The 23,808-nt window shown below is 39.2% G+C and overlaps 1 protein-coding gene across 1 annotated transcript in view; it reads right to left on the bottom strand.

Annotated features, from left to right (window-relative positions):
• Nucleotides 1-23,591, bottom strand: part of TLK2 (tousled like kinase 2) — a 146,168-nt gene extending 122,577 nt beyond the window's left edge. Inside the window, exons 1-2 of the mRNA XM_007959750.2 lie at nt 23,456-23,591; nt 21,845-21,930 (exon numbers count right to left, since the gene is read on the bottom strand). Of these exons, the coding sequence (XP_007957941.2) occupies nt 21,845-21,930; nt 23,456-23,591 (222 nt within the window). The remainder of the gene's footprint in view (nt 1-21,844; nt 21,931-23,455) is intronic.
• Between the last annotated feature and the right edge of the window lie 217 nt (nt 23,592-23,808).

Consider the following 23,808-nt stretch of genomic DNA (forward strand, 5'->3'; position numbering starts at 1 on the left):
GGTGGCTGCGATGATGGGATCAAGTATAGCAGGGATTGTGGGGCTGGTGTGGGATCGGGCAGTGTTTCGTTCTGCTGTGCATGGGGTCGCTATGAGTCGGAAACGACTCAACAGCACTTAACAACAACAACAACAACTAAAAGGTATAATCTGTTATTCTTTTTTAAGTTATATGCATATTTAACTTCCATTCTGTTGTGCATGGGATCGTCATGAGTCGAGGGCTAACAACAACATAGTTCACTTATCATAGTCTGCTTTCAAATAATTTCAAATAAATAATATAGTTCAGATCTTAGAAATTCAATTCACTGATAAATCTGTTAGTAAAAGCAGAATCCCATTATAGCAAATGTCACTATTAAAATTTCTATAAAGGTGGCCCATAATAAGAACTTTGTTCTAAGACTTTATTTCAAAGATAAACAAAACTTTGGAGAGCTAGTTAAAATATATATATATTCTTCAACTAATGTTTCTGTACAACAAATGGTTCTTCTACTTTTTGTCAAGAATATGTAACAATCTTTTTTAAAAAATTTTTCCTTATTTGACACTATTAACAAATAAGAAATAGCTGATCAATAGCTCAGATCATTTCATTTCTCTTCCAAGATTTAAAAAAACAAAACAATTCACAGCCATCAAGTCAATTATGCCTTATAAAACCCATGTTGGGTTTCCAAGTCCGTAAATCTTTCCAGAAGCAGACTGTCTCATCTTTCTTCTGCAGAGGAACCAGTGGGTTCAATCCACCAACCTTCTGGTTAGCAGCCAAATGCCTTAACCACTACACCACAGCTCCTTGTTCCAATATCTAGTATCACTTGCAGGCTCACCTCACTTTTGTCCGTACAAAATATTCTAATCATCTCTAGAAAAATCCTCTTTCAAAACCAACCATCAAAATAATAATATAGTATACAAAAAGAGAAGGCTTTATATAAGCTACCAATGATTTCTAAATAAATTAAACCTTTTAACTTGCTAATTCATTACAGAGAGCTACTGTTGACCCTCCAGGACCTACAAACTAGAAATGTGACTTCCAACAAATATCACAAATTAATTCCATTATCCTCAAATATGAAAACCCTATGGAAACTGTTATGGTGAGATTTTACCTGTAACAGTACTGGTAGCTGAACTGAGTATGAGCTCTCATTTAACCTCCAAAATCCATTTCATTTACATACACATAGTTCAAGAACTCAAAAGAGCTCTGCAGGTTATCTGGTATAGAGGTTTCTTCCTTAGACATCCAGTAAGTCCTAATGATAATAATGGGGGTCTCTGAATTATTTTCACCAACAAACCTATTTAAGAAGTCGAATTCACTTGACATTAGGTAAAATTTTATCAATTCGTTATACAGGAAAGGGTTTTAACTCCTTTTAGTAAAACTCACCTCACATTGATCTAAAACTCTGGTCAATAAAATTAGAGAAATAAAGTACTGCCTAATAATTTAGTTTTAACAGGGAGGGGAAAAAAAAACAAACAAACAGCTTTTAAAACATGGCCTTCCAGAAAGCAAAGGGAAGTACAATAAAAGGTTGGGGATTAGATTGAGTCCAGTCTCCTAAACCATGACTCTCCATAAAACATCCCTAATTACTTGCATAACTTCTTGAATGCTTCCTGTAAAGAGAAATACCATACAAAGCAATGCGTTCTAACCTGTTTTGAACCACAGAACCTTCCCTGAGAACAATACACATCCTATACATATATATACATTTTTACTTATCATTTTATGGGGTTCTGAAATACTACCCTGAAGTCTGCCCATGTACTTCCTTGTCATAGTGGAATATGGGAAAACAAATGTTTTCATTCACCAGTGGTAGAATGAAAATTAGTACAATCTCTATGGAGAAGAATGAGGCTCCATCTACCAAAACTGCAAGTGCATATTGTCTTTGACCCAGCAGATCTATTTTAGAGATTTAGTCCATAAACTTATCTAAACATGTGTGAAATGACATATTTAAGATTATTCACTATTATATATATATATGTATTTTTAAAAAATAGTAAATAAATATATATATATACAAAGCACACTAAAGTGTTCATCCATAGGAAACTAGTTGAATTATGGGTCAGCCATACAATGGAATACTAAGCACCCTTGTAGAAAAAAAAAGACAAAAAAAAAAAAAAAGCAGCACTATATGTACTAATATAAAACAATTCCTAAAATATTTTAAGCACAAAAAGCCAAATGTATGCTAGTATATGTAATATACCTATATTTGCAAATATATGCATATGTAAGAGCCCTGGGGGCACTACAGTTAAGATCTTGGCTGCTAATTGAAAGATGAGGTGGGTTCCAACCCACCAGCAGCTCCATGGGAGAAAAGACCTGGTGATCTGCCCTTGTCAAAGATTTCAGCCTAAGAAATCCTATGGGCCAGTTCTACTCTTTCTTATAGGGTCCCTATAGGACCCAACAACATACACCAACATATGTAGTATGTTTGTTTTTGCAAATATATATATACACACACACATATATATAATTGCGGGAGCTCTGGCAGCATGGTGCCTAAGGCACTTGGCTGCTAACAAGAAGGCTGGCGGTTCAAACCCACCAACGCTCCTCGGAAGGAAGATGGGGCAATCTACTTCCATAGCGATACTGCCTCGGAACCCAAGGAGGGGTCACTATTAGTCAGGTCCGACTCGACGGCACATAACAACAACAGCAACAACATATACAATTGCTAATAACAGCTGCCTCCAGAAAAGGAAACCAGGGAGGTGGATAAGGGAAGAGTTTAGAAGAGGTGTTTCACTGCATATCTTTGAAATCTTTTGAATTTTGTACTGTGTGACTTTATTGTTGTTAGGTGCCACAGAGTCAGTTCTAACTCACAGCAACCCCATGTACGAGAGAAGGAAGCACTGGCTAGTCCTGTGCAGATTTTACAACTGTTGCTACGCTTGAGCCCACTATTGCGGCCACTGTGTCAATGTATCTCACTGAGGGTCTTCCTCTTTTTTGCTGACCATCTACTTTACCAAGCATGAGCTACATCGCTCCTGACAACTAAAATTAAATTAATTCTTTAAAAAGGAACCTTAGCCCTGGACCTTAAGCTCTTTTGCTAAGCTTCAAAATCAAGCTACTTTATATTTCATTCTGTGACTTATTTTTAACAGTATTTTATCAAAAAATATTTATTGGATTGTTTTCCTTTTAGTAAAAGTCTACACAGTGACCTTAGTTCTGCTTTCAGAGCAATGTGGATAAAGCTTCATCCACAGACAACTTCTCCCCTGAGCAGATTAATTGTGCTTTCTTCTTTGGGGCTCATAATACCCCCACATCTCCATATCCACCCTCAGCTGTGAGCTATAGACATCTGCGACCATGTCTGCCTAATTATAAGTGCCTCAAGAGTATTTCATACATCTGGTTGATATTTTTAATCCCCCATTACACCTAAACATAGTACAGACCCAATAAAAGTTTGCTGAATTCAACTGCTGAAAAATTTGTGCACTATAATTTTAATATAGCTATTGTATCCCTTGTTTTTTTTTTACATCTTATGCAGATTATCACACAAGTAAGTCAAATGGTCACTCAAAGGAAGTCAAGGAAACGTTTTTTTGGCTTGGTTCTAGCTGGTCAATGTTAATTTAATGAAACTGGTTAAGTCTGTTTTGGTTTGATGCTAGTAGCTTTTATCAACTTTGAACATTAAGCCTGGTTGCTGAGGTTAATTAATAAACAGATGATACCCTGAATTGGAAGTGCTATCTCCTGAGATGAGCTGACCCTTCAGATTCCATTTTAATTTCATAATTAATCCTTCATATTTCTCTGGAGTCAGGAAAACATGAATTAAACTAACACAACTGTGGTAGCAGTTTATGTGATAGAAGTTGTGTATTTACCCTATGTAGCCATGAAGTTATCAGTCCTATGGGTCACATCCATTACAATAGATACCAGCACCTTGTTATCTTTCTATGGGCGGCATTCCCAGCCTTCACAGGACTGTCACATATTTGAGGCAATAGTGGTTAAAATAAAATTACAGGAGGGGAAATTTGGATAGTCACTTGCTGTATCATTCTAAAATTAACCTAAGCTTTGGTTAAAATAAAAGGCTACACTGTGTAATTCGTGAAGTTACATGACAGTTTAGTTCTCTAACTTCCTGGCCCAATAACACTGTGCAAAAATAGCTGGAATTGAAAGTTATTACTAATTCATTGCAAATTCCGACAGAATTTCTATGACTTCTGAACTTAAAAAAAAAGAATCACCACCATTTTCTGGCTGACCCTTGTCAATGAAGTGCAGCCAGAATGTTCCTTGGAAGCGAGAATGGCCAGACTTCATCTCATATACTCTGGTCATGTTGTCAGAAGGGTCCATTCCCAGGAGAAGGATATCATGCTTGGTAAAGTAGAGTGTCAGCAAAGAGGATAACCCTCAACGAGATGGACTGACACAGTGGCTGCAATGATGGGCTCAAGCATAGCAAGGACTATGAGGATGGCGCAGGACTGGGCAGTATTTTGTTCTGTTGTACACAGGGTAGGCTATGAGTCTGAGTTGACTCGACAGCAATTAACAACAACTATTTGTCAATGACAAGAACTACTGAGAGGTCAACTTCAGTAAAACTGAAGTTTAATGACCTCTTTATTTTCCTTTATCCAATTACAATTAAGAAATACTATCAACCCTTCCTTTGAGAGTATTTTTAGAAAAATACTCCATCTTTATTTTCCTCACTGTTCTTTTTTCAGGATATAATTAATAGGCAAAACAAGGTGCTTTTCTTGCTTTTATGGTATTTTTCTACCACCATTATTTTCTTCCGTGCAACTGAAAGTCTCAGAAGCCTATATACACAATGAAGAGTTGAGTAAGGCAAGGATTTTGGCAAGATTCTGTTTCTGAGGGTTTTGTATTTCAACACCACAAACCTTTTTTTTTTTTTTTTTTTAAATGATATAAATACCTAAATAGAAATTTAGGGATTTTATTTACCTCTAAAACTGGCTCCCTCAGTGGTCACTGGGCCCACAGACTCAAGACCATAGTCATGGGGGACATCAAGCTCAACTGGCATAACATACTACAGAAAAACAATGTTCTATATGCTGCTTGGGAGTTCTGGTGGCGTAGTGCCTAAGGAATTTGACTGCTAACCAGAAGGCTGGCAGTTCAAACCCACCAGCCATTCCGTGGAAGGAAGGTTGGGCAATCTACTTACGTAGTGATACTGCCTCAGAAACCCAAGGAGGGGTCACCATGAGTCAGATCTGACTCCGTGGCAGTGAGTTTGGTTTTTGGTTATATGCTACTTTGGTGAGTAGCAACTGGGGTCTTAAAAGCTTACGAGTGGCTATCTAAGATTCAGCTATTGGTCTCTCCTCATCTGGAGCAAAGAATAATGAAGAAAATCAAAGATGCATCGAAACAAGGACTAGCAGACCATGTGAACCACACCTACATCACCCTGAGACCAGAACAACTAGATGATGCCCGACTACCACTCAGAAAGGGATCAAAATAGGAGATGCTGAATAGAGTGGGGGGAAAATGTGGAACCAAACGCAAAATCATAAAAGAGACCAGGCGTGCTGATAGAGATAGTGAAACCCCCAAGACTATATAGTCCCTAGTCACCCTTTGGGCCTGAAACTGAACTCATTCCTGTGGCTTCCAGCCAAACACTAGACAGACCTACAAGGTGAACAAGTACACCAGGAAGTACACTCCTTAGAACAATCAATCATAGGAGAACAGAAGGGCAGCATTTGCACAGGGACAAAACTCAGAGGGCAGGAATTCATAGGAAAGAAGGACACAGGGAAAAGCTAACTACAGGCAGGAAGTGGAAAGAGAGCTGTTACATTATGGGGATTGCAATCAATATCATGAAACAAAATGGATTATGCAATGAAAAATAAATTTGTTCTGTAAACTTTGACCCCCCCAAAGAAAGAAAAAAAAAAAAAAACCTTGTCTCCCTCTTCTTGTATAGTTCATGAAAAATAAAATTTTAGAACTGAAATGGCCCAAAATTTAATTGACTTCCAAGTCATATAGCTAGTTAACTTCTTAGAAAGTACAAAGACCAACACTAGATTATTCCTATTCCAGTATACTTTGCAATTTATGCAGTTAAAAAAAGAAAGAAAGAAAAGGCATGTTAAAAGAGTGGGATATTATTATAATGACCATTCTACTCTTAGATCTATATCTCAAACCACCAATTAAATTTCTAACACTTTCAAAAACAATTTCCCAAAATTCACTCTTAATGCTTTCACTATGTGACTATTCCTCAGCACAGGGTGCTGTAAGGGGAACAGCACTTCTTATATCTAACGGCTAATGTAGCACAGGCTTTCACTGGCACTCCTGACTCTTCAGACTGCACTGATCTGCAAAGGAGTGTTCCTCGAGTAGAAAGCAAGAACAATCCAGATTATGAAATAAGATTTCCCATGAAAGTCTCTATAAGGATGAAGAAGCTGACCAGGGGCAGCCAGGTACCGGGTCAAATGATCATAGGAGAATATTTCTGTTGTTGTTGTTATTATGTGCCAACAATGGAAGTAGATTGCCCAACCTTCCTTCCAAGAAATGGCTGGTGCATTTGAACCGCCAGCCTTCTGATGAGCAGTCAAGTGCCTTTGGCACTACGCTACCAGAGCTCCTAGAACTTCTGTAGCCAGCTCTGTCATATTTAGCCAAATGGCAATCACCAAATGAACCAAACAGAACCAGCCAGATGGGAATGGGAGTCCTTCTGCAGGCCAAAGTCACCAAGTATTCGCCACAAAGAAAAGAAATACCCTCAAAGTGTAGGGAAAGAATATTTGGGACTAGAAAGCCGAGTTTCTCTCTGTATTAGGTAGGGAAACAGGGCAAGTACACTGTAAAAGGTCAGAGAGAATAACCCAAGACATTTAGCCAAGGCTAACATAGTAGGAAGCCAATTCTAAACTAATTCCATCACATCTCAGAGTAGTTAGGACGAAGTGAAAACTATTACCAGGGCCCTGACTACTGAAGTTAACATCCAAGCCAGACAAGGATGAGAGGAAAAACAGGAATAGCTACACTGATCAACACAAACTGATCCTAGGACAGGTATGAAATTAAAAAAGAAAAAAAAATCACTGACACTCTGACGTATTTTGCTTTCCTTCACTTGTCTTTTTTTTTTTTTAAATAAAACTCTCAGAAATCTTTCAACTTAATCTTTATTTCACTAAAAGTATATAGAGACTACCCAAAGCGATCTATAGGATCCCTATCAAAATTCCAACTTTTTTTTGCAGAACTGAAAAAAAACCCCTTCAAATTTATATGGAATTCCAGGGGGCCTTAAACAACCACAGCAATCTTGAAGAACAACAACAAAGTAAGGGGACTCACTTCCCGATTTCAAAAAGAACTATAAAGATACAGTAAACAAAATAGCCTGGTATTGGTTTAAGGCTAGCCATATAAAACCAAAAATCAAACACACTGTCATGGAGTCAACTCTGACTCATGACGACCCCATGTGTTGTGGACTAAATTGCACTCCACAGGGTTTTCAAGGCTGTGACTTTTCAGAACCAGACTGCCAGGCCTTTCTTCCAAGGTATCTCTGGGTGGGTTTGAATGTCAACCTCTCAGCTGTTTGTACCACTCAGGGACTTCTGGATAGACATACAGACCAATGGAATAAAACCAAGCAACCAGAAATAAACCAATACAACCGTGGTCAACTGATTTTTGACGAGGTTGCCAAGTTCATTCAATGAGGAAAAACTAGTCTCTTCAAATGGTGCTGTGACCATTTGATCACCACACGGAAAAAAATGAAGTGTGACCCATTCATCATACTATATGAAAATACCTTACAATGGATCAATAACCTAAATATAAGAACTAAAACCAAAAAAAAAAAAAAAAATCTTACAATATAGGAGTAATGGTTCAAGACCTAGTTCTCAACAACAGATTTGTAGGTAGGACACCAAAAATAGAACTACTATAGAAAAAATAGATCAATTTCACTTCACCAAAATGAAAAACTTTTGTACATCAAAGAACTTTATCAACAAAGTTAAGAGACAAACTCCACAATGGAAGAAAGTATTTGAAAATCATTTATCTGATAAAGGTGTAACAATCAGAATACATAAAGAACTACAACTTAAAAATAAGACAACAAACCATCCAATCAATCAAAAATGGGTAAAGGATTTGAACAGACATTTCACCAAATATATTCAAATAGTCAATAAGCTTAGTCATTGTTGTTGTTGTTATGTGCCGTCAAATCGGACCCAACTCATAGCGACCCCTCCTTGGGCTTCCGAAGCAGTTATCACTACGGAAGTAGACTGCCCAAACTTCCTTCTGAGGAGTGGCTGGTGGGTTTGAACCGCTAGCCTTCTGGTTAGCAGTCAGGTGCCTTAGGCATTGTGCTACCAGAGCTCCTAGCTTAGTCATTAGAGAAATGCAAATCAAAACCACAGTAAAATACTACTTTGGTGGCGTAGTGCCTACGGCACTTATCTGCTAACCAGAAGGCTGGTGGTTCAAACCCACCAGCCACTCGTCGGAAGGAAGGTTGGGCAATCTACTTTCATAGTGATACCGCCTCAGAAACCCAAGGCGGGGTCACAATGGGTCAGATCCGACTCCACGGTAGTGAGTTTGGTTTGTTTTTTTTGTTTTGTTTTTTTTTTTACCCTCACTAGAATGGCTCGGAAGGAAGATGGGGCAATCCACTTCCATAGTGATACCGCCTTAGAAACCCAAGGAGGGGTCGCTATGAGTCAAGTCCGACTGGACCGCACATAACAATAACAACAACAGAATGGCTAGTATCAGAAAAATGGAAGGCAGGAAGTATTGGTAAGGATGTGGAGAAATTGGAACCATCATCCATTACTGATAGGACTGAAAATGGTGTAGCCACTGCAGAAAACAGTTTGGTGGTTCCTCTAAAAGAATCATTATACAGCCACGCAATTCCACTCCTAGGTATATACGAAAAAGGGCTGAAAGCAAAGACTCAAACAGATACTTTTCACTGTATTATTCACAACAGCCAAAAGGCAGAAACCACCCAAATGTCCATCAAGAGATGAATCTATACACAAAATGTGTTACACACAACAATGGAATATTATTCAATTCATAAGAAATGAAGTTCTATTTACCTGAAGTACATACACTCCTTGGAGAGTACAATCATGGGAGAAATAAGGGCTGTTTGTGCACAGGGAGACAGCTCAGGGGGCAGGAGTGCATTGAGGGATGGACACAGGGAAGAGGTAACTCTCGGGAGGAAGTGGGAGGGGATTTGTTACATTGTGGTAAATTGTGGTAAATGTCATGAGACAAAGTGTATGAACTTCTGTATGGAAAGTGAATTTGCTCTGTAAATATTCACCCAAATCACAATTTAAAAAAAAAAAAAAAAAAAATGAAGTTCTGACACATAATACAACATAATGAACCTTGAAAACGTTATACTGAGTGAACACAGACACAAAAGGACAAATATTATGTGATCCCACTTATATGAAATATCTAGAATACACAAATGTAGAGAGATCAAAGTTTATTAATGGTTACCAGGGTGAGTGTCAGGGGCTAAGGAGGAATTATAGTTTAAGAGATACACTTATCTACCATCTCATTATCTGACAGTTGACATTTACAACCATAATACAAAATCTACTATCTGTTTTGCACACTAATAACACAAGCATGGCAGCAATTAACACTGAGGTGCAAAGCAAGAATAAAGCTGGATGTGATGGTTAAGGTTATGCATCAGCTTGGCTGGGCCATGATTCTCAGTGATTTGGCAGTTAAGTAATGATGTAATTTGGTAATTATGTAATCATGTAGTCCTCCTCCATTTTTGTGATCTTATGTGATCATCCTCCATTTTCATTTAACATCAATTTTCATATAAGGACCTGGTCTTTGGAACCTAACGACGTCTATAAGTGAGAGATGGGTATATCCAGTTTCTATAAAAAGTGATGAAAAACCTGGCAATGGATACTGATCAAGGCCGTACAACTTAGGGAACATAGTTAATGGCACTGAATTGTACATATAAGAATAGTCAAAATGGCAAAGTTTTGCTACATATATTTTACCACACACAAAAAAAACAATGAATAAGAAATAACAGAGATTACTCAGGAATAAATTGTTAGGAGTGATGACAGTGACAACGCAAACCATGTATCAGAAGTTAGCAGATGAGAAGTGAAAAATCACAATGGAAAAAACCTGGTAAGGATTCTTTACCCACTGTGACACAAAAGTTCACGCGTATGCACTGTAAGTGTTAAATAGTCTTATACCACCAACTGTAGAAAAGCGAAGTAACGCATTACTGCACCTGCACCAAACCTACAAGAAGGCAAAAACGCAGAGTGGCAAGTCCAACACTCAAAGAAAAACTCTGTTTAAGGGCTGTTATGGATTGAATTGTGTCCCCAAAAAACATGTGTCCTAACTTCTATGCCTAAAGTTGTAATCATATTTGGGACTGGGTTGTCTTTTTTACATTAATAAGATAACATTATTATAGGATGTGTCATGAATGAATCTCTTTTGAAATATAAAAGATATTAAACAAGCAAGTGAGGAGGAAGAGATGAGGGAAAATCCACATAAAGCGCTTCAAAGAACCAGGAAACAGAAGCTGAAGGACCTTTCCTCAGAGCCGACAGAGACACAAAAGCCCCTAGAGCCGGTGCCCTCAATTCAGACCTCCAGCCTCATAAACTGTGGGAAAATAAATTTCTATTTGTTAAAGCCATCCATTTGTGGTATTTCTATTATAGCAGTACTAGACAGAGGCATTTTCTGACTTAATTCTAAAGAAAAGGTATTGAAGTTAAGCTGCAGTTTAGGAAGCCTAGGGGCATGGCGAGAGAAACAAGTCAAATCCCAGGACCGGCCCAATGATAGGAGTATGAGGAACTGATCTCATACTGTAAGCAGATCCTAAGGGCTACCTTCTCAGGGTAAGCAGAAAACCAGAAATGGAAGAATGCCTTTGAAAACTCAGTGTATAGGTTTATGCAGATTAGACAAATATGAAGAGAAAACCAGTAACACTAGATCAGAAGAAACTACCCAAAATCCAGTTCAGAGTAACAAGATGGACAAAACAGAAAACACTGTAAGAGGCAGAGAAGATACAGTAAGAGGGTCTAATATATATTTAAATGCAGTGCCAGAACGAAAAGACAAGAGAAAGAGGCAATATTTGAGGAAATAATAGCTGAGAATATTCCAGAGCTAACGTAAAACAGTAATCCACAGATTCAAGAAGCCCAATGAATACCAAGCAAAATAAATAAAAGTAATTTACCCTGGACAATTTTCCATTCCCATATTGTAGTGAAACTGCAGAACATGAAAGACAAGGAGAAAATCTTGAAAATGTATACAGAAAAAGTAGATTACCTTCAACAGAATGGCATTTAAACTTAAAAAAAAGGTGGGGGGGAATAATGGAAGCCAGCAGACAATAATGAATAATGTGAATATAATAGCCAATCTAGAATTTTAAATCTAACAAAAATACCCTTCAAGAATAAAGCCAACATAGACAGATGTAGACAAATAAGATGAGGACACTTAATTACTAGTAGGCATCCTAGAGAATTCCAAAGGATGTATTTCAGGCAAAAGAAAAAATATTCCAGCTGAAAGGTCAGAAGTACCAAAGGGAATGGAGAACAAACAAAATGATAAATAAGTAATAAAAATGAATACTGACTATATAAAACATTATCATTAATAATCTGTAGACCCATAAATACATATACAAATGGTGGATATATAATGTCACCCATTTGTCAAAACCCATAGAATCGTACAACACAAAGAATGAACCCTAAAAGAAACCAGAATTTATCGATAATAATGTGTTACTATTGGGTCATCAGAAGCTCTGGTGGCATAGTGCCTAAGGCACTTGACTGCTAACCAGAAGGCTGGCAGTTCAAACCCACCAGCCACTCCTCGGGCGGAAAGTTGGACAATCTACTTCCGTAGAGATACCGCCTCAGAAACCCAAGGAGGGGTCGCTATGAGTCAGATCCGACTCGACAGCAATGAGCTTGTTTTTATTTGGTTACTGGATCATCAATTGTAACAAATGTACCACATTAATGGAAGATGCTAATAGGGAAACTGTGAGAGGGGAGGAGAAAGGAGGTATAGAGGAACTCTCTGTACTATCTGCTCCCAAACCCACCTACAGCCAGAGTCGACTGTGACTACAGCAACTCTAAGGACCAAGTAGAACTGCCCCATAGGGTTTCCAAAGCTGTAAATCTTTGTGGAAGCAGACTGCCTCACCTTGCTCCTCCAGAGTGGCAGGTGGGTTTGAAATACTAACCTTGTGGTTAGCAGCTAAGTGCTTTAACCATTGTGCCACCAGAGAGTGTCTTTACTAACTGCTCCATTATCTGTAAGCCTAAAACTGCTCTAAAAATAAAGTCCATTAATTAAAAACACACGTGTGGATATGTTGTTGTTGTTGTTGTTATGTGCCATCGAGTCGGCCCCAACTCATAGCGACCCCTCCTTGGGTTTCCGAGGCAGTATCACTACAGAAGTAGGATTGCCCAACCTTCTTTCTGAGGATATATGTGTGTCTATATACATATACACACACATGCACACACAAACACACATGCATAAATTAAAAAGAATACCAACAGCATGTGAATTGGGAGAGGAATAAATGGACTTAAATCTTCAAAGACCTTGTATTGACTAGGAGGAGGTCAAAAATATCTATTAACCTTAACCTTTGATAAGTGCTCAACCTTCCTTCCAAGGAGTGGTCAGTGGGTTTGAACCCCCAGCCTTCTGGTTAGCAGTCAAATGCCTTAAGCACTACACCACCAGAACTCCTAACTTAAGGATATAATTTCTATGGTTTCTATAGCAAGCACTATAAGACTATAAAGGGTACAAACTAGAAGAGAAAAACCTGGAATGGTAAAAAAAAAAAATGTATCATTTTACATACTATTAACTGATAAGAATTTGAAGGTAGAAGAAGGAAATAAATTATCTTTCATAGAGAACCAATCAATAAATGGGAAAAAAAAATTCCAAAAGAAGGCAAATGGAACATAAGAAAGATTCAAGAAGAAAACAAGGAAGATTTATGCCCAAATAGGTCATTACATTAAATGTAAATGAACTAAATCTTCCAATTAAAAGATAAAGGTTGTACACTGGATTAAAACAAAGAGTAGAGTAGAATATAGCTAACATGTTTATATGAATGACAAATAATTCAATTTGTCATTGCTGATGTGAGCTGAGGCATGTCATTACTGATGTCGGATGGATCTTGGCTGAAAGCAAACAATATCGGAAAGATGTTTACCTGTGTTTTACTGACAATGCAAAGGCATTCGACTGTGTAGATCATACAAAATTATGAGTAACATTACAAAGAATGGGAATTCCAGAACACTTAATTGGTTTCCTGAGGAACTTGTATACAGACCAAGAGGCAGATGTTTGAATAGAACAAGGGGATACTTAAATCAGGAAAAGTGTGTGCCAGGGTTATATCCTTTTACCATACTTATTCAATCTGTTTGCTTATCAAATAATCCAAGAAGCTCAAATAAAGAGGAACGTGGCATTAGGATTGGAGGAAGACTCATTAACTATCTGCAGTATGCAGATGACACAACCTTGCTTGCTGAAAGCAAAGAGGACTTGAAGCACTTACTGATGATGATCCAAGTCTACACCCTTCAGTAAGGATTACACTTCAAAATAAGGAAAACAAGGATCCTCACAACTGGACCAATAAGCAGCATCATGATAAAGAGAGAAAAGAATGAAGTTGTCAAGGATTTCATTTTACTAAGATCCACAGTCAATGCCGATGGAAACAGCAGTCAAGAAATCAAATGACGTATTGCACTGGGTAAGTCTGCTGCAAAAGACCTTTTCAAAGTGTTAAATAGCAAATATGTCACTTTGAGGACTAAGGTGTCCTGACCCAAGCCATGGTATTTTCAGTTGCCTCATATGCATGCAAAAGCTAGAAAATTGAAGAATTGATGCCTCTGAATTGTGGTGCTGGCAAAGAATACTGACTATACACACCATGGACTGCCAGAAGAACAAACAATTCTGTCTTAGAAGTATAGCCAAAACGCTCCTTAGAAGGAAGGATAGTGAGACTCCATGTCACATGGTTTGGACATGTTATCAGGAGAGACTAGTCCCTGGGGACGGACATCATGCTTCATAATGTGGAGGGTCAGCAAAAAGAACATCTTCAATAAAATGGATCAATACAATGGCTGCAACCATGGGCTCCAACAAAGCAATGACAGGAATGGTGCAGGACTGGACAGTGTTCAGTCTACAGTATACAGGACAGCTAGGAGTCACAACCAGCTCAATGGCACCTAACACCAACAATCCTTTCACAATTTAACCAACATTTATTCAATTTATACAATGTGCTGAGCAGCTGAATAATCAAAGATAAATAATGTATCTTCTATGTCTCAAGGAGACCAGTAGGGAGAAAATAAAATAATGATAAGTGTTATAACAAAAGTAAGTTATCAAGTGCTTATAAGGTAATAAAAGTAGATTGGTGGGGGTATCTGGAGAAACTATAAATGAGAGACATCTGAACTATGCTCTGAAGAGTAAAAGTTTCATCAGCAAGTGAAAAAGGAGAAAAGTAGAGGATACACTATAAGCATGCTTGCTAAGTATTACGGATTGTTGTTGTTGTTATGTGTCGTTGAGTCAGACCCGACTCAAAGCGACCCCTCCTTGGGTTTCTGAGGCAGTATCACTATGGAAGTAGATTGCCCACCTTCCTTCCAAGGAGTGGCTGGTGGGTTTGAACTGCCAGCCTTCTGGTTAGCAGTCAGGTGCCTTAGGCACTATGCTACCAGAACTCCCAAGTATTACAGGTTAGGACATCAGTAATAGTTTGAGGTACCAGAGCATACGGCAGTTTGGTAGGATGAGAGAGTACACAACTGGCCATGACGTTGAAGAAGCATAGTATCTACCTTTTAACTTTGGGAGGCAACAAGGAGGCTTTAGGGCAAGAGAGCAACACCCTTAGTATCAGTATTTTCAGAAATGAAATGCAGAAAAACGCGGAACAGGAAAAACCAGTTGCCATCTAGTCAATTCCAATTCGCAGCAACCCGCTATGTGTTAAAGTGCTCTGCCAAGTTTTAAAGGGCTGATTTTTCAGGAGTGGGTCACCACAACTTTCTTCCAAGGGACCTCTGAATGGACTTCAATCTCTAACCTTTGGCTAATACAGTTATGAATGAAGAGGTCTGGGTAAGGCAATAGCAATGGGGCAGACAAATGCTTGAGAACTTTCAGAGAAAGAACCAACATGAGTTGACACAGAAGAGAGGAGACTCAAATAAACACTAAAGGGAGAAAACAAAAATGCAAGCACAGCAAATTTGTCAAGTCTCTAAGTGTGGACTATTATCTAGCATTTATGTCTACTGAGACTGTCTAATCATGAATTAAATGTAAAATACCTAACCATATTTTTTAGAAAAAACAAACAAAAGTAAAAGGCACTCCTATGTGAAACAACTAACACCAATAGCTGTTACACAGAACTGACCTCTAACGGATGCAATTAACTGCAAGACAGGAAAAAATGGTATCAGGTATGTTTTCAGAAGTCAAATTTGATCATTTATGGTGATCATGTATCAGATTTACAAACTTACAAAACAAAATAAAACAAAAAAACCTGATAGTTTTCTTTAAGATTTCAAATGCCTACTATGTGCTACTAAAACTATGTGATTTCTAAAAATTTATCATCTTTGCTTCAGGATCTATAAAGTGGAAATTCTTATTGTACTAAAACAAACAGTCCCACTTTTCTGACTTCTCATTTTGTTCTTTTATTAGTTCGATACCATCAAATGCATAATCCTTTTTATTCAACAAAAATGAAACCAGTGACTGGACCATTAATCAAAGAAGTAAGTTAGAATAGAGAATATGAGAAATGACATCTTAAACATTTTCTTTGAACTTAAAACACAAAAATACTCTTTTTTGGCAGTCTTTTGAGGTAGGAGTTAAGGTCTTTTGAGTTATAGATCCACTGACTAGTTCCACACTATCTTACACCAACAACACCCATAACATGCCTCATCTACAAATTCCGTTTCTTTAAAAAAGTGAAGTGAAAACTTAAAAGATACTTGCCGAAGACCTAAAGGAAGAATTCTTTCTGATTTAAAATCTTCACAAATGTTTCTTTCTTAGTGGACTTATATTTAGTCTTTCCAAGGCAGTTAACTTACTTTTCATAGAAACAACAATTCTTTCACTTTACAATCATGTATCATTAACTTATCCAATTCTGGATTAAATTTTGTGATTACAATAAGAAGCCCAAGTAGGGGCAGGAAGGGATAGAAAAGAAGGATGAAGGGAAATGGTAAACACAGGGAGGAAGTAAGAAAAATGCTGTTACATTGCGGGGTTTGCAATCAATGCCATGAAACAAAACGTGCCTAAATTACTGAATGGAAAATCAATATCTGCTCTATAAACTTTCACCCAAATCACAATTAAAAAAGGAAAAGTCCAAGTAGTCATAAACTGATCTTGGTAAGTCTATAATTCATTTGGTAGAGCAGCACAGTGGCATCAGCCAGTAGGTCTCATAGAAAGAAAATGGGGAATGTGCGTTAGTCCAGTGAGTTGGTTAAGTGGAGTTTTGTTAAGAGCACTATCACTGTTATAAAGGCCTAAATTCACTTATTAGTGTTCTTACCACATTAAAGCACATAGAACAGTATTTAGAACATAGTAACCCACTGAAATCCTCTGCCATTGAGTCAATACCAACTCACAATGACCTTCAAAAGGTTTCCAAGGCTATAAATCTTTATGGAAGCAGACTGCCTCATCTCTCTCTTGTGATATGGCTGGTGGGTTCCAACCACTGACCTTCTGGTAAGCAGCCCAGTACCTTAACCTCAGCGCCACCAGAGCTCCTTGGAACATAGTTAAGTATTGAGTATTTGTTACCGTTAATATTCAACAATGCAGGAATTCCACCTACTTAACACATGGTGTGCAGAATCACGAAGACTACCTAAACTTAAATTGCCAAAAGGGGGAAGAATATAATACTATACTCCAAAGGAATATAAACTGCAATAGGTCCTCACTGAAAACCTATGAATACATGATACAGTTTCATATTACTAGAAGTGGATTATCCAGTGCTTAAAGGAAAAGATTGACAAAAACAAAGAAGGACACCTCACCTATCAGGTCAACAGGAAACAAAGATGCAAAAAAAAAAAAAAAAAGACAAGCAAGCAACAGAGCAGAATTAAAATGTGACAGTGCATTGCACATAGCAAGAATAAGTATTGTTTTATGTACCTTGTGTGTGTGTCTCAGAGTGTACAACTCTAGGGCACCTTCCTGGCCATGAATTGTCTGGCATGTCTTTACCAATCTCCTTTAAACTGTACAGCAAGAGACTATGAGAAACAAGTTTAGACCATCAGGTTGCTCCCAAGTTCTGTGGCACACTCACTGTGCTAATGAGTAAATGTAAAATGATAGTCACTGTTGTTTGACATTTCTATGGAAAATCTTTATCCTAGGAAAAGAATTTAATGTTATTTTGTTGTTGCTGTTATTCACTGCAATAAAACTTCTGCTGTTCTGAAAAATAAATAAAAAATAAAAATACAAAAAGACAAAAAGAAACAAAGATGCAGGTTCACAAGCCAATTTACCTTCCTGTAACCAAAACTCATAGTGACCCTATGGGACAGAGAACTGTCCCCATAGGGTTTCCAAGGCTGTAAATCTTTATGGAAGCAGACTGCCTCTACTTCCTCCACAGAGCAGCTCATGGGTTTGAACTGCCAACTCCACAGTTAGCAGCCACACACTCAACCACTGCACCACCAGAATTCCTTAGTTTAACCATATCACCTCTAAAATGTTAAGAGGATGATTACTGGGGGTAGGACACGACTCACTGCCACTGAAACGATTCCAACTCATAGGGACCCCCCACCCTTGGGTTCCCAAGAGTGTAAATCTTTACTGAAGGAGACTGCCTCATCTTCCCCCTGTGAAGAAGCTGCTGGGTTTGAACCACTGATCTTCTGGTGAGCAAACAAATGTCTGAACCACTACACCATCAGACAGCTCTCTTAGACACCTGAGCACACATGAAGCCACTTCCCCCTATTAACTCACAAATGACAGATAATACCTTTTAAGCAAATACTACATAGTGCATACCAAAGCCCAAACAAATAACTTTTAGATCACTGTCATCATGAACTAAATATAACAGAGAAACAGAATGCATATAAATGCAATATACAAGAAAACAAAAAACCTGCAAATAATAAAAACATAAATAAAAGTAATGAACAGCTTAAAAGATAATAAACTTGGTTGCTTGGCCATTTTGTTTCAGTCTAAGCTTTAAAGACTTTTTCTAATTTGCAGGTGTAAAAAACTTGAAGCAACATGACAGAAGATCTACTATGACCAGGAAGTTCAAAGACTGCTGCTACTCATAACACTCTGTCCACCAGGAACACATCCACAGTAGCACTGACTTTCTTCCTTCTATGGACATTAAAAAGTACTGAAAATATTATAAATAGTTGGGAGAAAGGAGACAGTCCACAAGACTGCACCAGCCCCACTAGATGGCACTATGACGGGAAAGTCACTCTGCTCTCCTATTTGGAGCAGCAAGGGCTGACACTCTCGATCTTTGGAAAACTGAAATCTGCTATCGACACATCGACATCCATATTGGAAAATTACCACCCATAATGAAGAATTAAAGGTTAGGTGGAGAATTTTTTCCAAAACCATCCCTTTCTCCCAGTACCATCACCCTTTCCCTATCCATATTTCAAATCAACGGTCGGAGAGATATAAAGTCTTGCAGGTTAAAAAAGTCATGCAAAATGAAGATTTTCTTTTCCTCTTTCTAACTTTGCAAACTATAGAATAATCTACTCGCTTTTTTTTCTTTGCTATGGGGAAAAAAATTCTCCTGCTAGTCCCTGAAAAACGTATTTATTGTATCAATATATTTACCTGCACTGAAAGCATCAAAATAACATATAACTAATGTAGCATAGTGCTTAAGACACTTGACTGCTAACCAGAAGGCTGGCGGTTCAAACCCACCAGCCACTCCTCGGAAGGAAGATGGGGCAATCTACTTCCATAGTGATACTGCCTCGGAAACCCAAGGAGGGGTCGCTGTGAGTCGGGTCCGTCTCCACGGCACATAACAACAACAATGGCATTCAAAACAACTGGATATAAATGAACTGCTTTCTCTGCACACATATTAAAACAGAACTTCCTGTTAAACAGAGAGGTCACTGTGTTAAGGTTTACTGGCACCTTTGTTACATGGACAGCAAAATACGGAATGTCATTCATTCCCATCATTGATGCCCTATCTCATCAAAATTAATTTTGGATAGCCATCATTAACCTACAAACAAAGCAAAATAAAAACACCCTAACAACAAAGCCCAATGAGTTTAAACTATATACGATCTGAATAAAAACTTACTGGCTTTTACTCAGTAGCTGGTCATTTGAACAGATTTGAACAGGAGCCTTATACTGAATTCCCAAGTTGAAAGATACTGTTATCAGTTGAATCAGAGATAAATTCAATATTCAAACATACTGCTCGTTTCTGGTTGAAACTGCTTCACATAGATCAGAAAATTTACATTAGTACACGTAGCTTCAATATACAATAACACTCAGGTATACAGTCACTCCAGAGTGCTACAAAAGTCAGTTATTTAATTACATTTCTTGGCCAAAGAAATTGAGAACTACAAAATGTGTAACAAATCCTGTGTTCCCACAGCACCTTGAGACAGCTCTGACAGCTCTCACCACAGTCAGTCAGTCAGTCTCTCTCTCTCCCCTCACATTGTCAGCTTGGGGATACTATACTGAGGTGTTATCTCTAACACCATGCACAATGACCAGCATGCAGTAGGCACTCAATATTTGTTACATGCATAAGCTATCCCAGCTCACCAAAACTGTGAGACCTACCAAAGACACTGGTTTTCCCAACTAAATCTTGATAAACATTTTCTTCTTTAAGCTACTAACCAAAGTATGAGACTAACATCTAGACCTGTTTTCATGAACTAATTCTCAGGCTGTGGTCCACAGGTAAGTTATGATGATGACAAGCCCAAAGGCAGTGATCTCTACTGGTGACCATGAGAACTAGGGTTTCTTAAAAAACGCAGGCAGAAATATATCCCATAAAGATCAAAAATCCACCTATTTCAAGCCCACATAATGCAACCATCTTGTATTGGTGAAGCTAATAAATAAAACATCATCACAGATATGTGTTACGTACTGTATCAAAATCACAAAAGTGTTTTGCATCTTATAATAAAAATCATGCTGGGAGCAGAGTGGTGAAGTAGCAGGTAGACAAGGATGCACAGGAAGCCATAAAGTTACTTGCCCATAACACATGCCCGTTAAAAGGGGCTTGCCCTCATTTCATACTCCACATGACAAAAATAAAATTGTGAGCAAGAAGGACAAATAGAAAGAGAGAGAAAGCAGTCTGAGGAGCAACCAAGAGGAATCTGCAGAACCACAGCTTTGAGAAGCGACAGACTTAGCAGAGGCAGATTTTTCAATTTTCTACCATGTTTAAAAAAAAAAATCAATTGATCAAAATGTTGAGATTTGCTCAACTGTAAAAGAAACCACTTGAGAATGTGGCTATCACAGTTTCCACTGGCTGTTCTTTAGCTGTATGGTTATTTTCAGGACTGATGATCTTGAATAACTACCTGAGAACCACAAAGAATCTGTAAAATACTAAGGATTCATACTTTTTGTTTCTGAAACCTCTGATAAAACAACTTTTATATCAATATGAGCTCTGGTAGCATAGTGCCTGAGGCACTTGACTGCTAACCAGAAGGCTGGTGGCTCAAACCCACCAGCCACTTCTTGGGAGGAAGACTGGGCAACATACTTCTAGAGTAATACCGCCTCAGAAACCCAAGGGGGGTTGCTACAAGTCGGGTCTAACTCGACGACACATAACAACAACATAAGCTACTCTGCACTCCACCTAAACAAAAAAGAACTACCCTTTTCACTATATTATTATATGTAAGGACCTCTGGGGGCACCGTGGTTAAAGCGCTTGGCCGTTAACCAAATGGTCAGCAGTTTGAATCCACCAGCCACTCCATGGGAGAAAGACTGCTTCCACCAAGATTTACAGCCTTGGAAACCGGATGGGGCAGTTCTACCCTGTCCTATAGGGTCGCTATGAGTACGAATTGACTGGATGGCAGTGGGTGGAGTACCAAAGTACCAAAAAGTCCCCAGTGATGAAGTTTACAATGACTTATATTTAAAAGATTTTTCGGGATGACTGAGAAGTTGTGACAAAATATGACATACACTCTAGATAATAAACATCCTGTTAGTATATTTGCAACAAGACCCATGGGAAACCTTTGCTATATAAGACGTGAAAAAGCAGCACACACTCCCATATAGAACACCTTCCAACAAACTGTTAAATGATTATTAGAATGACTGGTAGGATTTCAAAGTTCATTGGTGCCATGAGTCAATCCTTCTTCCCCGTGATCTAACCATCAGTATGTATTACCCAGACTGTTCTTAATCATGTTTTTAGTATGTGTTTAGACTATGAACAGTGTTCTTTATTATTTTACTCACCTTACTAACACCAACTCCAGTGAACCTGGCCTCTAATAATTCCTGCCGTCGTGGGTCCAGGCTATGCAATTCTTCCATCATTTCGACTGAAAAAGAAAAGGTAGCCTGTGAGATCATGAAAACTAAAAATGTGAGGAACCAATTTTGAGATACAACAAAAGTCACAGTAATTATTTCGCAGCATAGTCACATACGAGTAATACAGCATACAAGTGATAAACTACAATACAGTGCACCAGATACACCAAGTGGTACATTAAAGTTAAAAAGCGAGTCGGAAGCCCCCTTCTATGAGAACCACTGATGCCTCTCTAGTGCTGACTTGACTTTAATAGCCAACTTTTCATATAATCTCTGTAAAAAATGAACAGTTGCGGGGGGGGGGGGTGTTGAACAGAGTGGAAAAACAAAATAAGAACTAGGTTGCAAAAAGAAAATTCTTTCTATCAACCTGGGACTCTAGCTAAGTACTTTCAGATTTTTCTCGCAGGACACACAAGAACTGTTTATTAAACTAAAAACATGAATCATTAATAATAATTTCAAAAGAATATAGCATGACTCAGAAGCTACAAATAACTCCAAGAAAACACTATTATATAGCTCCTTTCTCTGATGAGTTCCCAGTAGCTTATGGGGGGGGGGGGGGAATTATTTTAAATTTAACAGGGAACCCACGGCAAAATCAATTCCCTCAGGCTCAGTACAGCCCCACAACCATTCCTGTACAAAATCTTTTTCTAACCACTCCCAGGCGCAGTAGGTTTCTCTGGACTCAAACCCATCTGCTGTAGCACTCCTTCTGAGCAGGGAGAGGCAGGAGGACACCATTTTTAAACTCCTTTCATGACCAATCAATGCACAGTCTACCTTCACCTAATATGTCTATCCTGTGCAAGAGGTCAACACTCCAAGACCCCCTGGAAACCCCTCGTAATATTCAAGTGGAAAAGACGTATACCACCACAGAGAACGCTACTGGAATGACTGGCATGATTTAAAAGTTCCTTGACAACATAAATCAAACATTCTCTGCAATCTAGCAAGTCCACTATGTCCAGTAATAACCCCTACAAGTCCTCCAGTTTCATTTTCTTTCCTGGACTGAGAGCCTGGGGGCAAAGGGGAAGGAAAAGGTGACAAATTAAAGTTTCACCCCCCGCCCCACAAGTACCGATTAGAGTGGAAATCAAGCAATTCTCGGAAGGGTAAAAAGACATCTTTAAAAAAGAGAAAGATAGACTAAAAAATAAAATACAAAGATAAAAAAGGAGGCCGAGCGTGAGTTTCCCCTAAGTGGCCTTCCTCTCATTTCACTCTGCCCTAAATCGAGGCCAGTATGGCAGAGGCTGCAGCCTCCCTCAAACCCCAGGGTCTCTCGAACATTTCCCAAGGCTGCAACCCTAGGCCAGGCCCGGAAAATGACGCCCCGGTGTTTATTCCATTTAATGTCAACTCATGTTAAGGAAACTGCCTTTCCGTCGCATTCCAGAGGTGCCCTGGACCGGGATCCTCCCTGTGGCCCACAGCCGGGAAGCAGAACCGATGGGGCCTGGTCCTCGCGCCCCTCGCCGCCCGCCGGCTCCAAACTTTCCCCAACTCCAGGCCCACCTGTCACGGAAGGAGGGCGGGCTAGCTCTCGGGGGCTCCTGGGAGGCTGCCGGGGTCTCCAGCTGCTGGGGCGCCCCCCTCTCTCCACCGGCCGCCGGTCCCACTCCCAGGCCGGGGCCGCCTGGGCCTCCCCCATCTTCGGCCCGGACCCTGGGCGACCCGCAGCCCTTAGGGAGCCTCTTCTGCCTCAGAGTCAAGGAGCTGAGGCCCTGCTCCGGCCCCCGGGTGGGCCCCGACCTCAGCCTCCCAAGGCCGAGGGGGTCCTTGGGTCGGTTAATGCCCCAGGCCCGGCGCCCTCCCCCGCCCGGGGCTCAGCCTCTCACCTGCCACCGCCGCCGCCGCCGCTCCACGCT

This window comes from Orycteropus afer, unplaced genomic scaffold (genome assembly GCF_000298275.1).
Source record: "Orycteropus afer afer isolate SDZICR_OR568_19922 unplaced genomic scaffold, OryAfe1.0 scaffold00018, whole genome shotgun sequence".
NCBI classification, from domain to species: domain Eukaryota; kingdom Metazoa; phylum Chordata; class Mammalia; order Tubulidentata; family Orycteropodidae; genus Orycteropus; species Orycteropus afer.